The sequence below is a fragment of the Dichotomopilus funicola genome, assembly GCF_033296635.1.
Source record: "Dichotomopilus funicola strain CBS 141.50 unplaced genomic scaffold C8A04scaffold_2, whole genome shotgun sequence".
NCBI classification, from domain to species: domain Eukaryota; kingdom Fungi; phylum Ascomycota; class Sordariomycetes; order Sordariales; family Chaetomiaceae; genus Dichotomopilus; species Dichotomopilus funicola.
In genome coordinates this window covers 296,429-308,255 of record NW_026944023.1, presented here as the reverse complement: position 1 = coordinate 308,255, position 11,827 = coordinate 296,429, and the positions used below count along the sequence as shown (strand labels likewise).

At 54.1% G+C, this 11,827-nt stretch overlaps 4 protein-coding genes across 4 annotated transcripts; 3 read left to right on the top strand and 1 right to left on the bottom strand.

Moving 5' to 3' along the window:
* Positions 1–184: 184 nt before the first annotated feature.
* Positions 185–1,086, bottom strand: C8A04DRAFT_24218 (proteasome component; the record flags this gene model as incomplete). The annotated part of the gene is made up of 4 exons (XM_062779033.1): positions 185–328; positions 440–894; positions 990–1,008; positions 1,084–1,086. The coding sequence occupies 4 exons, from the start codon at positions 1,084–1,086 to the stop codon at positions 185–187; spliced, it is 621 nt and encodes a 206-aa protein (XP_062641042.1).
* A 977-nt stretch (positions 1,087–2,063) lies between these two features.
* C8A04DRAFT_24217 (GLUT4 regulating protein TUG-domain-containing protein) lies at positions 2,064–3,604 on the top strand (the record flags this gene model as incomplete). Its single annotated transcript, XM_062779032.1, has 2 exons — positions 2,064–2,200; positions 2,248–3,604. The coding sequence occupies 2 exons, from the start codon at positions 2,064–2,066 to the stop codon at positions 3,602–3,604; spliced, it is 1,494 nt and encodes a 497-aa protein (XP_062641041.1).
* A 4,893-nt stretch (positions 3,605–8,497) lies between these two features.
* On the top strand, positions 8,498–9,086 carry C8A04DRAFT_24216 (uncharacterized protein; the record flags this gene model as incomplete). Its single annotated transcript, XM_062779031.1, has 2 exons — positions 8,498–8,874; positions 8,933–9,086. The coding sequence occupies 2 exons, from the start codon at positions 8,498–8,500 to the stop codon at positions 9,084–9,086; spliced, it is 531 nt and encodes a 176-aa protein (XP_062641040.1).
* A 745-nt stretch (positions 9,087–9,831) lies between these two features.
* C8A04DRAFT_33817 (triacylglycerol lipase) lies at positions 9,832–11,187 on the top strand (the record flags this gene model as incomplete). Its single annotated transcript, XM_062782615.1, has 1 exon — positions 9,832–11,187. The coding sequence occupies one exon, from the start codon at positions 9,832–9,834 to the stop codon at positions 11,185–11,187; it is 1,356 nt and encodes a 451-aa protein (XP_062641039.1).
* Between the last annotated feature and the right edge of the window lie 640 nt (positions 11,188–11,827).

Below are 11,827 nucleotides of genomic sequence, written 5' to 3'. Positions count from 1 at the left end.
TCAAGCATTTTTGTCAAGGAAACTGTAGTCATTTCGTGGCTTGTATTGAGGCGCGGGCCACCGCTCCTCATAGTGCTTCGGTTGCTATAGCGTTTCAACACCTGTCGTACCCGGCCATCCCATCGTTTAGCCGCACGCTTGCCCTGTCTCTTGACCACCCCTCTGCTAATTCCACCCCGACCCCTTAATCCTGCCGCCCCTTGAGTAGCCTCTTGGTGATCTTGTCCTTCTCGATGATGTAGACGTGGGCACCCCAACCAGAGAGGGCATCGCGGTCCACGGCGTTAAGAAGCGCCTGCGAGATCGTCTCGAACAGCGCCTCAGGACCCTAGGTAACAAAGCAAAAAGTAGTTAGCACAATTCCCCATTTTCGCCCACCATCCATAGACGCTCAGCTCTCCGCCCACCATTTCTACCAAGGGAACTGAGCCACACATACCAGATCCGGCTCCCATAAGCTCTCGCACATGCCAAAAAGTTGCTCTGTGGCCGTCCCCGAGACGATAAAGTCCTTGGAAAAATCAATGCATCCAATGCTGTCAAACCCGCAAATAAATGGCTGGCCCGTCTTGGGCTCCAGCCCCGCAACAACGGGACTGACAAAGTACGGCCCGAAACGGCGTTCGTACAACGAGCTGCTAACAAGGTTGGCGAACGTGCGCGGGGCAATGTGCCGCTCCTCACGAAGCCGGTACATGTTGACTTTGTACCGGAACAGGTCGGACACGGTCGAGACGTCGGTCGCGAGCCCCGTCAGGCCGAGGAATACGTTGTCGCCGTATTGAAAGACTTTGGGGAAGTTGTTGGACACGGTCAGGGCTTGTAGACCCAGGCGTAGATCGCAGGCGATGGCTACGCAGTCTTTGCCCACCATGGCCACGCAGGCACCGCCGTCTAAAGGACACAGAAGTTGTGGTTAGCGCGGAGGTCGGTGGGGGGTGAGCTGGGATCGGTTCGAGATGCGGGGGTTGGAGGGGAGGGGTCGTCACTTATTGAGAAGGGTGAGGACTGTGAGACAATTAGTAGGTTAGCAGAGGGGTAAAATATTGGGACCTGAAGGGTAAGAAATCCAGAATTGCATACCATCTTGTCCGTGTGATAGTGTCCCAAGGGGTCGTCGACGGTGGGCCGGTGGTGACAAGTGCTTAGAGAAGCAGAGAGCCGTTCTCCGTAATCTCGTCCTGCGCAAATCGGGTTTCGAAGTTCGTTGTGAAGGAGCGGTCCCGGAGGTTATCGCGAGGCGAGTTGTCGTCGTTGAGGTGGTGTTGACGGAAGCTCTGGTGCAGTCGCAGCAGCCGCCTTGGGTTCGGGTTGGAGCTCCTCTCAGGCAGGCTACACAGCTGTGGGAGTTGACGTGCAAGGCAACACGCCGCTGGCGCGGCATTGGCGGGACCGGGATCCCTGGCCGCTTCCCGGGACCGTGGAGGAAAGGCGGTGATGGGCGGCGCTAAAGCTTGGGCCTGGAGAGCTCCATCACACCCACTATGGAAGGCCCCGCCGAGGCCCAGCCAAGGTGAACGCCCCTCATGGAACCCCTCCAACAGCGTTCCTCCAGGCTGCAAGCGGCTGGACAGATGACGAGTCTGTAATCTTCCACTGACTTCGAGAAAGCCAAACAATCCGTCGGTTTGCATTACGATATCAACCTAGAACTACTTCTTAGGCATTTCTGCGACTTTCGTTTTGCACATTTCGTCTTAACAAACAACTGCCCCCGAACGTCCTAACAAGTTGCATCACAGGCATCCCGGACCTCAGCTTTACCTAAGCTCACCCACTTCTAACAAACGAGTGAACCTTAGCCAGGAGCTCAACCACCAACGCAAATTCCCATTTAATTCCACACATCTCAGCGCCGATTTCAGTCCAAGTCGGCCGCAACAGTACATTCCTAATTAGTGGAGAAAACACCGACTATAAGAGTTTGCCACTGTTAAATTTCGAAGCCCGGATTCCTGATACAGCGCCCGGAGCATCACGGGGTTAGGTGGAGCGAGGCTCAGCGTTCCTCCTCACCGAAGCACCCCAGTTCGGGGCTTAGCGCAACACATACACTCGTCAAGATGTCGGCACACGTTGAGGTTGTGGCGACCGATCTAAGGCGCGCCAAGGTCAAAGTCACCCCAGGGACATACCTCGTTGACGTTCTCAACGAAGCTTGCAAAAAGCTCAACCTGAAAAGCGACAAGTATGAGCTCAAGTAAGTAGCCACCGAAGTGTGTTGCTGAGCTCGACTAACATCACTAGGCACAAACAAAAAACAGTCGATCTGACCGGGCCCTTCCGGACATCTGGACTCAGCCCCGGTGCTAAACTTGAGTTAGTGCAGAAGTCAAAGAGCGCATCAGTGGTGTCCATCGCCCTTGATGCCAATGGCCAGCGTTACACCAAGAAGCTCCCCAGCGATATGTCACTATGGAAAGTCATGCGGCAGTTTGAAACCACGGAGAAGGGGCTTAACATCACCGGACGGGGCATCCCAGTGGGGACCAACAGCGGTCAGCTTTACCACGAAGGGCCGGTAGTTAATATCATGGGGAGAGAGTACTCCGCCATGGAAGACTTGCAAAAAACGTTGTCACAGTGCGGTATCAACTCCGGCAGTATTGTTCTAAGGCTCACCTTCAAGCTTGGAGACCGGACTCTATATGATGCCATGCAGGAGATTGCCCAGTATCTCAACGAGGTCGAGCCGGAGGAACCAAAGACGGAAGAGAAGGCTGCACCACAGGCTGCTCCAGTTATTGAACAGGCGACGGTGGGCGACGTGGTGATGGGTGAAGATACGGCACCAGAAACCCAGGTACCAGTAAGAAACGAAGATCAAGTAGTATCGCCAGTGTCGACGCAACCAGGTACAACAAGCGACGATATGATAACCGACGGACCCGCCCCAACCCTTAACCCAGCCGACCCTCTCCAACCAACTAATGTCTTCAATGCGCCGGCTTCCTCAACCCCACTGGCAGCTCACACCCGCGAGGACGATTCCGTGTACGAACCCACCATTGCTCATGCTCAGCTCCGCCAGCAACAGCTCCTCCAGCGATCACAAAACACTCGTCTCAAATCCGACGCCGAGCTTGCCGCCGAGGCCGCCGCAGAGGCCGCCCAGATTGCTAAGATTACCAGCGTGGAGGTCAAGGTCCGGTTCCCCGACCAAACCTCCGCTGTCTGGAATATCACCCCCGAAGAGACCGGTGCTTTCCTTTACCAGGCCATCCGCAATGTCATGGCGAATCCAACCGCCCCATTCAAGCTAATCCTACCGGGCCCCAAAACAATTATCCAAGAAGGCGAAAAGAAGTTGATTGCGGGGTATAAGCTCAAAGGCCGCGAGATGCTTCACCTACTGTGGGACGATTCGGTTGCGGCTAGCGTCAGGAAGGAAACATTTCTCAAGGGGAGCGTGGCGAGCCGAGCGAAGGAGGTGGTCATTCCTAAGATCCCACAGGGGAAGGCGGATGAGGAGGAGAAGGGCGCCGGGAGTGGCGCTGTTGCGGGTCCGTCAAATCAGCAGAATAAGCGGGATGGTGGGAGCGCGCATGATTCGGAAGCGGTGAAGAAGAAGTTGAGTAAATTCCTGGGCTTAAGGAAGAAATAGAAGGCTGTTGCGCGAGGTGTGGGATGTATCAAGGTAGACCATGGCACCATAGCCGTTGAAGGGAAGTGTCGGGATGCTACAGCGGGGAATGCCTAAATCTACCATGTTCATAAGGAATAGGGTATCTTCCTGAAGCGTTGCATAGAATTTGCCTTGGTTATGAGTGTTGGGCCTAGAATCGCTCGCTGTCAACCTAGTTCCCTGAGCCACTGCGACGCACTGATACGATATCCATTCAAGATGCCCCTCAGTCTCTAATACACTCAGACAATCAGGAAGTCAGCTACCTAGGTAACCCCTGAATCCCCACCCACCAACTCGGGGCGGCGTAACCACAGAAGGTGCACGGTGAGAATGGTTTAGTGACCGGCCCTGCAAGATTCGGCGATATAGCGCTGCAGCTCCTCGACCTTTGCCTTGGCCCTGCCGAAGGTTCCCACCTGGTTTTACCCGTGTTAAACAATTGGTTCCTTTGGTATTCTCCGGGCGGTTTAAAGAAAGGGGGGATTGGTCCGTAGGAGTAAGACACATCTTTCTCTTAGAGAACTTACGAGCGCGCTTGTCCTTACCGTTGCAAAGCAGTTCAATGACGTGGCGCTCGTAAGGGGCGAGGCTGGAGGCGACGATGAGGGTTAGCAAGGTAGTCGAGTTTCCCAAGACTGAGCGGGCCTTAAATTTGGAAGAGAAGGAAAAGTATGGGTTTGGGGCGGAGGGAGGGGACAGCCTTGTTTCCTTCCAACTCCATCATAGTTATCGGGAGCGAGTTCGATGGTTTCCTCTAGATGCAGAAGAGCTGGGACCACCAAGTCCCAATCATTGCACACACACGGCCACACGTGGGAGGATGGAAGTCCACAGCCATTCCTAGTTCTGGGCTTGACCCCTTGGCCCATTTCCCGTCATGCAGCGTTCTGTTCCCTTTTTTCAACTCGTCGATGTTCAGATCGAAACGAACAAACTTACCCAGTGACCTCTTTAACAATAGACCGCACAAACTGGGTTCGCTGACTCGATTTCCCCTTGAGCTTTGCCGGACGGGGCTTGTTCGCTCGGGCGGTCGTTTTCTGTTGCCGTGCCAACGTTCAGGAGCTCCAAGTCAGCAAGTTGAATTTTGGATCGACCATGCTTCACAAATGACAGGATAAATGGAAGTCAAGGAAGATAATTCATTCTGTCAATTTTTTTAGAAGGAAAATAAGAATGTGCCCTCATGCCACCACCAACTGACCTTGCCACCAACAGCTCCTGCATCCAACAGCTACCTTAGGTATCTGTAGGTATCCATGCTGCCACCAACAGCCGGCACCATGACCGGTGCGAGTGGCCGCGTTTAGATTTAGCCCCCATCGCCCTCCCCCCGGCTCCACACCACGCAGCCTGGACCGCGTTCATCGCCATAGAAGGGACTGAGGTCTCGGTGACTTGCCCCCGCAAAGCCCCTGACCTGCAGCCATGGCCCGAACAAGAAACGCTTTGCCCCTGACCTACAGCCATGGCCCAAACAAGAAATACTTTGCCCATAACATGGCTGCTTGATGTGGGTATGTACAAGCCAAGTTGGCCCGGCCTTGCCTTGCCGTGACCTTACCCTCAACGTATGTTGCATGACGTGGTTGCAGGCTGTCGCAACCCCCCCAACTAACCCTCTCACGCCCGTTTGAGGTCTGGGTCAGGAACACCTCGACGCCGATGGCTCGAAGCGACCATGTTGCCGGTGTACCGGGCGAAGAAGCTGTTTATATTGCGCCGTGCCGACGAACGCTGAGACACAGCATTCTCTTCTCTACTTCTGACTTCCACTCGTCCCATCCAGCTGTTGCCTCAATAACCACCGCTCTCCCGCCGACGAAACTCTCAGCCGCGAACTGCAAACGACGTGCACATCCGCCAACGGCAGACGCCACGGAAAGACCACATCATGCCCTACCGCTGGGTCACCAGACTATGCGCTTGTCACCACGAGGAGGGCCCGTTCCATTACCCGCGCCGTGATCGCCGAACTGGCAGACCCCTCTGCGACGGAACCTGCACGATAACGAGGGCTAATCACAGAACCGAACACAGCCGGGAGCAATGCGAGGATTGCCAGGACGCTATGTTCTATTCCAATCAGCATCGCCGTTAGCCCGGCAACCGTCTGGTGCGAAATGCTGTTTAGGAGGTGAGAAGTACCGCCAAACGTTGTATGAGGCCTGTTCTGATGCTCATGAGTTATGTGTGAAGAAGAGAAGATTGCACACGTCCGTTCTGGAACGCGTTCAATGCGGTCAACGACGGGAATGGAGCAGGGATGAACTTGGTGCATGCTTGGGCTCAGGATAGGTACGTACCTTCGGCAGGGTTGGCGAGTAGCTGGGCTACCTTGGAATCTGTGTGTATTGGATAGCTACGGGCAGTCGAGCTATCTAGGTACTCTAGAGCATAGAAAGCCCTAGACCCGCCGTTCTCTCAAGAAACTCGTTCCTCAATTTGCGGCGCTCTCCCGTAAGCATATAGTGTCTGAGGACGAGCTGTCCATCATCATCATGGGCATGCATGTAGATGTACTCCGGGTTGAGGCCGCGATCATTAATGGTGAGGCGGTGATTGAGAAAGAGAAGAATCCCTTCAAGGGTCCCATCCCTCCCCCAATGACCGACAGGCAAAAAAGGCTGCCAGACTGCTTCAGTCGACCCGAAGATCGCCCTGCTGACTAGCTCGGCGATTGTCAGGGCGGCAGGTTTGATTGTCTCGAGCGGGTTCCGAGGCGACGTGATATCCCTGATGTTGCCCGGGGCAGAAACCGGCCTTATGGACGGATGAAAACGAGGGAGTAGATCGAGCGGGACGAAAATCTCAATCCTGGTTGGCCCCTCAAGGTCCAGCTGCAGAGCGGGCTCAATATGGAATGGGGACGCCATATCTATATAGAAGGAAATGAGTTGTCAGTACTTTTACTGCCATAAAACAGTGTTGACGGGGGATCAGGGGACGGAATACCCACTGGCTGACCGTTCAGGTGTTTCGCGGACGTACTGGGGGGGTCTAATAGAGAGTGGCAGCTAGGAACCTTAGGTGAGTGACGGGCTCGAGAAGACTGACGGATGGATCATGGATACTATGGGCGACTAAGGTACCTAGTTGTATAGCCTAGCGAATGTTGGTTTGTAGTACCATAGTAATTACCATGTGCCCCAGCCTTGCGCCCTGGCGATGTTGTTGGTTGCTGCGTGCGCCCTGCAGTGGACCAAGGGGCGCGCCCGAGACTCCAACATACATCTTTCTTGATTAGCCCAGAAAATGTCACCTCCCCCAAAGGGCGCAAGAGGTATAGCTGCAAGTCAGCTGGAACGACTCTTATCATATGTATCACCCAACTAAGGTAGCCAATCACCTGGCACCCCTTTCTATTCCGTCAATCGAAAGCTGAAGGAAAAAGAGAGAAAAGATCAAAATACAGGTGTGTGCTGGAGAGTAAGTGTGGTGGGTGGGAGGATTATGTGGGGGTGGCTTGATTAGGTGGGTGGGTGGCTGAAGTGTGGTGGACAGCTCAGAACTTCGAGATGCCCCCATTTGACTCAATATGCAACAACCTCTTCGGAAAGGTCTATATTCGGTGGCGCGAGAATATTTTATGCTTGGTGGCGGTGCAAATCCTGTTTAGTCTTCTCCGAAGAAACCACGTCTTGCCCTACGTGGGACGAAGTTTGAAGGGACTTTGCGAGGTGGTGGGTGTCGCCTTCCTTCTCGGCGAGCCACTGTATCTTGGTTGCCTTGGCAAACGGTGTTTGGGGTCTGCGATGCTCTGACCCCCATGGCAAGTTATATTGTGAAGTTGAGCCCGCGTGCCGAGCTCATGTAAGGTACCCTCCGGGACCGCACCTGCATCATCGTGAAACAGGACACAGCTCGCCACTTTGGTTCGGTCATGTGGTCGGCGAAATCTCAATTGCATCAGCGAGATACATCGAGGCACTCTAGGGACATACCGTTGTCCTTGGGTTTATTGTTGTACAAACAAAGGCAATTAACACAGGTTGTAGGTTATAGCCGCCAGTCTCGTATTCTCCTCATTAAGTGTTAGATTATCTATAGTTGCGTCAGCCTCGGTCCTTTACAGCGCCGGGGACGACTTGTTGCGTGTCCCTCAACCGCTTGCGTACATGCCGCTTCGGTGAGAGCGGTCAACACAGCGTAGGACAGGTACGCTCAGGTTTCCCTTAACCGAGCCAGGTTGAGACTAAGCCCCTGTGCCCCCCGCCCATATATGACTGTTTCCCGGCAAGGTTGCTAGAAGTTTGCCTGTTTGTTCCCGCCTTTGATGAAAGTAATGTGGTAGACTACTTGCCCATTAATGCTAATTCAGAAGGTCGAGGGTCTGATCTGCCCGCTATTGTCATGATGGTGCATATCTTGGATGTTTGGGCGGATTCTAGATTTTAGACCCCGTATTTAGAAATACACGGTGGGTTGCCTACAGAAGAAAAGACGGAAATAGGTGAGAAAGGAGTGGAAAAAGAGAACATTTTACTGTCTAGCTCAGCTGATGACGTGAGTAGATAAGTAGCGCCGCGGAGGTCACTCGACGGTTTTCGTCCGACTCGGGCAAACTGGCCTGATCCGGGTGCTGCAGAGTAACGTAGGAGTCAGATCCAAACTGTACATACCTAGAAACCGGTCCCTACGCAGGTACTGTGTTGTGTTTGTACGCCTTTGTGGAACGGCCGCACCAAAACCAAGCCGACCTAACATAAAAGCTGTCCATCCGACCGCTGCTGTGATTTCCCCCTGAAATCCGACACTCGTTCATTCTACGCAACCTAAACTGTCCAAGTCACCCGCAGTAGTTACCTTACCCAAAGTACTCCGATCTCCTCTCACCTATACGGCCAATTTCCGTCACGCGCCACCGTGATGCTTCGCTTCGTCCTCGCGCTCGTGGCTGCGGCCCAGTTTGCCGTTGCCATTCCCAAACACAAGATTCCTCTACCTTTCTCTAGTAGCACTCACAACGTCCAATTCTGCGTCCGGCCTGAGGAGTTCGTGGTCAAGAATTTCCAGATATGGACCCCGAAGCCCGGCAACAACCAGTCTGCCACCATCGACTTTGACTACGCCGACGAGAAGGTGATGCCTTATATTATCACCAAATGTCACTTCAACGAGACCTCTGTCAACGTCGGCCCCAAGGGTAGCACCCCGCGTTACGCCTGTGAGAACAAACTGGTCGAGTTCATCTGGTCGGAGGGCACCCTCACCTTGATTGAGAGGGTCTGTCCGCTCGAGGATCAGTAGGTGAACCGGGGACCGTACTTAGTTCTAAGTGTGTTGTTACTAATCGATCTGAAGGAACGTCCCGTATGAGGCTGCCGGCTGGGTCGAACCCAACCTTCAGTGCTCCACCAGTACAAAGAATGACAGCCGCGGCGCAGGCCACGCCTGTTCAGCAAAGCCCAGCGTCCTGGCCGCTGAATTCACCAGTTTGGAGCCGACGCCAAACTAAAATGATTGGTGGGCCGGTCCCGAGTTCTTTGGAAACACGGGATATTAATGAGGTTCGAGTTTTAGAAGTGGAAGAACGCGCGGGACACAGGGCCATGTCTGGTTGTTTTAGGTGCAGACCTCGCGACGAGGGCTAAGGGCAAACAGAGTGAGGGTTATTTGGGGGTCATAAATATCTTTGATCCCGTTAAGAAATGAGACAAGCATTCCAGTTGAGTCCGCAGCGTCGATTGTGAAAGAAAACTCATGCGTTTTTGATGTTGAAACGGCGAGCGATCCCTGCGGGGACCAACACTGTGGGACCACATGCACCCCATGTCAGCCGCCAAGGCCACCTGCAGGGGCAACGCCAAGATCTGGGGCACATCCTTCCGCCACGACCAACTTCTCAGCCCATGATCCCCAACAAACTCAAAGAATTTCCCCTCCTCCAAACACCCACCTAATGAAAGAGGAGACATCTCGAAAGCCCGACACTTTGAGTTCAAGACATATTTTTGAGTCGTCTCTTCCATTTCGATCCTCTTTGGGAGTCAGAAAAAACCCCCCTGCTTGGCGAACAGTCAGGGTCACACGACCTGCCCGCTACCGCCTAGAGGGCTATGCATTGATCATGATTTGCTGAGTCGACCTACACGTCTTGCGGTTTCATACATCACTTCGCCTTCTCTCCTTTCGTAGCCGCCAGCAATTCCTGCTCACGCTCTCCCACCTCTCTACCTTTCACGAATCCTATATCCACTATCATGCGCTTCCTCAACAATCTCACCTTGATCTCCCTTTTACCTCTCCTCGCCGCCGTCGCGTCCGAGCCAATACCCATACCCGACGACTTGCCACCCGACCCTTCATCACCTCTCGGTTACACGCAGCATCTGAAACGGCAACAACAACAAGAACAACAGCAGCACCCACTCTCCCAATCCAACGGTGATGACCATCGTCAAACTGGCGTCTCTCACTCTCTCTTCGCTTCCCTAGAGCGCGCATCACGCCTGGTTGACATCGCGTACTGCGTCGGCACATTTTCGGGATTATCACCGCCCTTTTCGTGCCCCTCACGCTGTGGCGAGTTTCCTTCGCTGCGTCTCATCCGCACCTGGAATACCGGTGTCCTACTGAGTGATAGTTGTGGATATATCGCGGTGGATCATGGGCAGCACCCCGGGACTGATGATGGGGAGTTGAAGGAGAAGGAGGAAGACGAGGCTGGGCGGAAGGAGATCGTGGTGGCCTTCCGTGGCACGTACAGCGTTACGAACACGGTCATAGACTTGAGCACTGTGCCGCAGGAGTATGTGCCGTACCCGGCACCCCCTGGCGGTGGTGATGGGGACGGGGACGAGAATCACGACGGCAAGTGTGACAACTGTACGGTGCATATGGGTTTCATGGCGTCTTGGCGGAACGCTAGGGAGATCGTCGTTCCCGCGCTCAAGGAAGCCCGCGAGAAATATCCAGGATACAAGGTGCACTTGATCGGGCACAGCCTAGGCGGGGCAGTGGCGGCTCTCGCGGCGTTGGAGTTGCGTCTGGGTTTGGGATGGCATGATGTGTTGGTCACGACGTTTGGCGAGCCCCGAGTGGGCAACCAGAAACTGGCCGACTACATCGACCGCGCCTTCAAGCTGCTGGACCCGATTAGAGAGGACGGCTTTTCTTTCCGCCGGGTCACGCACGTTGGCGACCCAGTGCCGCTCCTACCGCTGACCGAGTGGGGCTATCGCTCGCATGCCGGAGAGGTGTATATCACCAAGGCTGACCCCCAGCCGGCATTTGATGATCTCAGGTTATGTTACGGGGACAACGACCCGGAATGCATGGCCGCGGCCGATATGGAGGACTGGCTGAGCTGGATGATCGGGCTCAAGAACCGACCCAAGCAAGAGCAGGGAATGAACAAGGAGGAGCGCGCGGCAGCGGCGCTTGCCTGGGGCTCGTTCCCAAGCCGGCTGAAGTTGTGGCAGCTGTTTTTCGCCCACCGCGATTACTTCTGGAGGCTGGGCTTGTGTGTGCCGGGAGGAGATCCAATGGATTGGGGTCGGGATAAATACAATTTGACGGCGGCCGACGAGCTTGAGGATCAGGGGCGAGATTTATAATTTTTTTCGTCACGTTTTTGGGACTGGACGGTTTTTCTAGCATACTTTGGCCTAGTTCTGCTAGCGCATGATGATGAGGGTTGGGTTTGGCGATAGTTATTGGCATGGCGTTTGCGGTTGGAGTAATTACTCGGTATCTATGACATTGGTTCCTCCGGCGCGGATGTTGTCCTCGATAAGAATTTCACAGTTTTACGAAGTTTCCGAAGCATACGTTGACGTTAGCTATGACATAGCTATGAAGCATTTACATGGCGTGCATTTCATCCCAACTTGACCTCAACTCCTTCCGGCATATGCATTCAAGAAAGGCAAAATGTGCTTTGTGCAACTCAGGGAGGTCCAAACTCCTCAGCTTCGGTTCAAAGATCCGACAAGAACCCAAACCGGTGAAGGGTCGATGGTGAGGTTGCTCCTGATGAGGATATTCATCTAGGTTTCCACCTGTTTTACAAGAGGAACATACATATCTTCCTTGCCGGGAGTGATCGCGCGTGAAATTGATGAGATTTGTGGGTTTAAAGCCAGCGCGTGACACTTCAGGCAAGGGCCGAGCTGAGCTTCTTCCAGACTCGGCTGGCAAGCTTGGTGCTGATTGGGTCGGGGAAAACCCTCCAACACAACCTCGTGGGATGGGAGA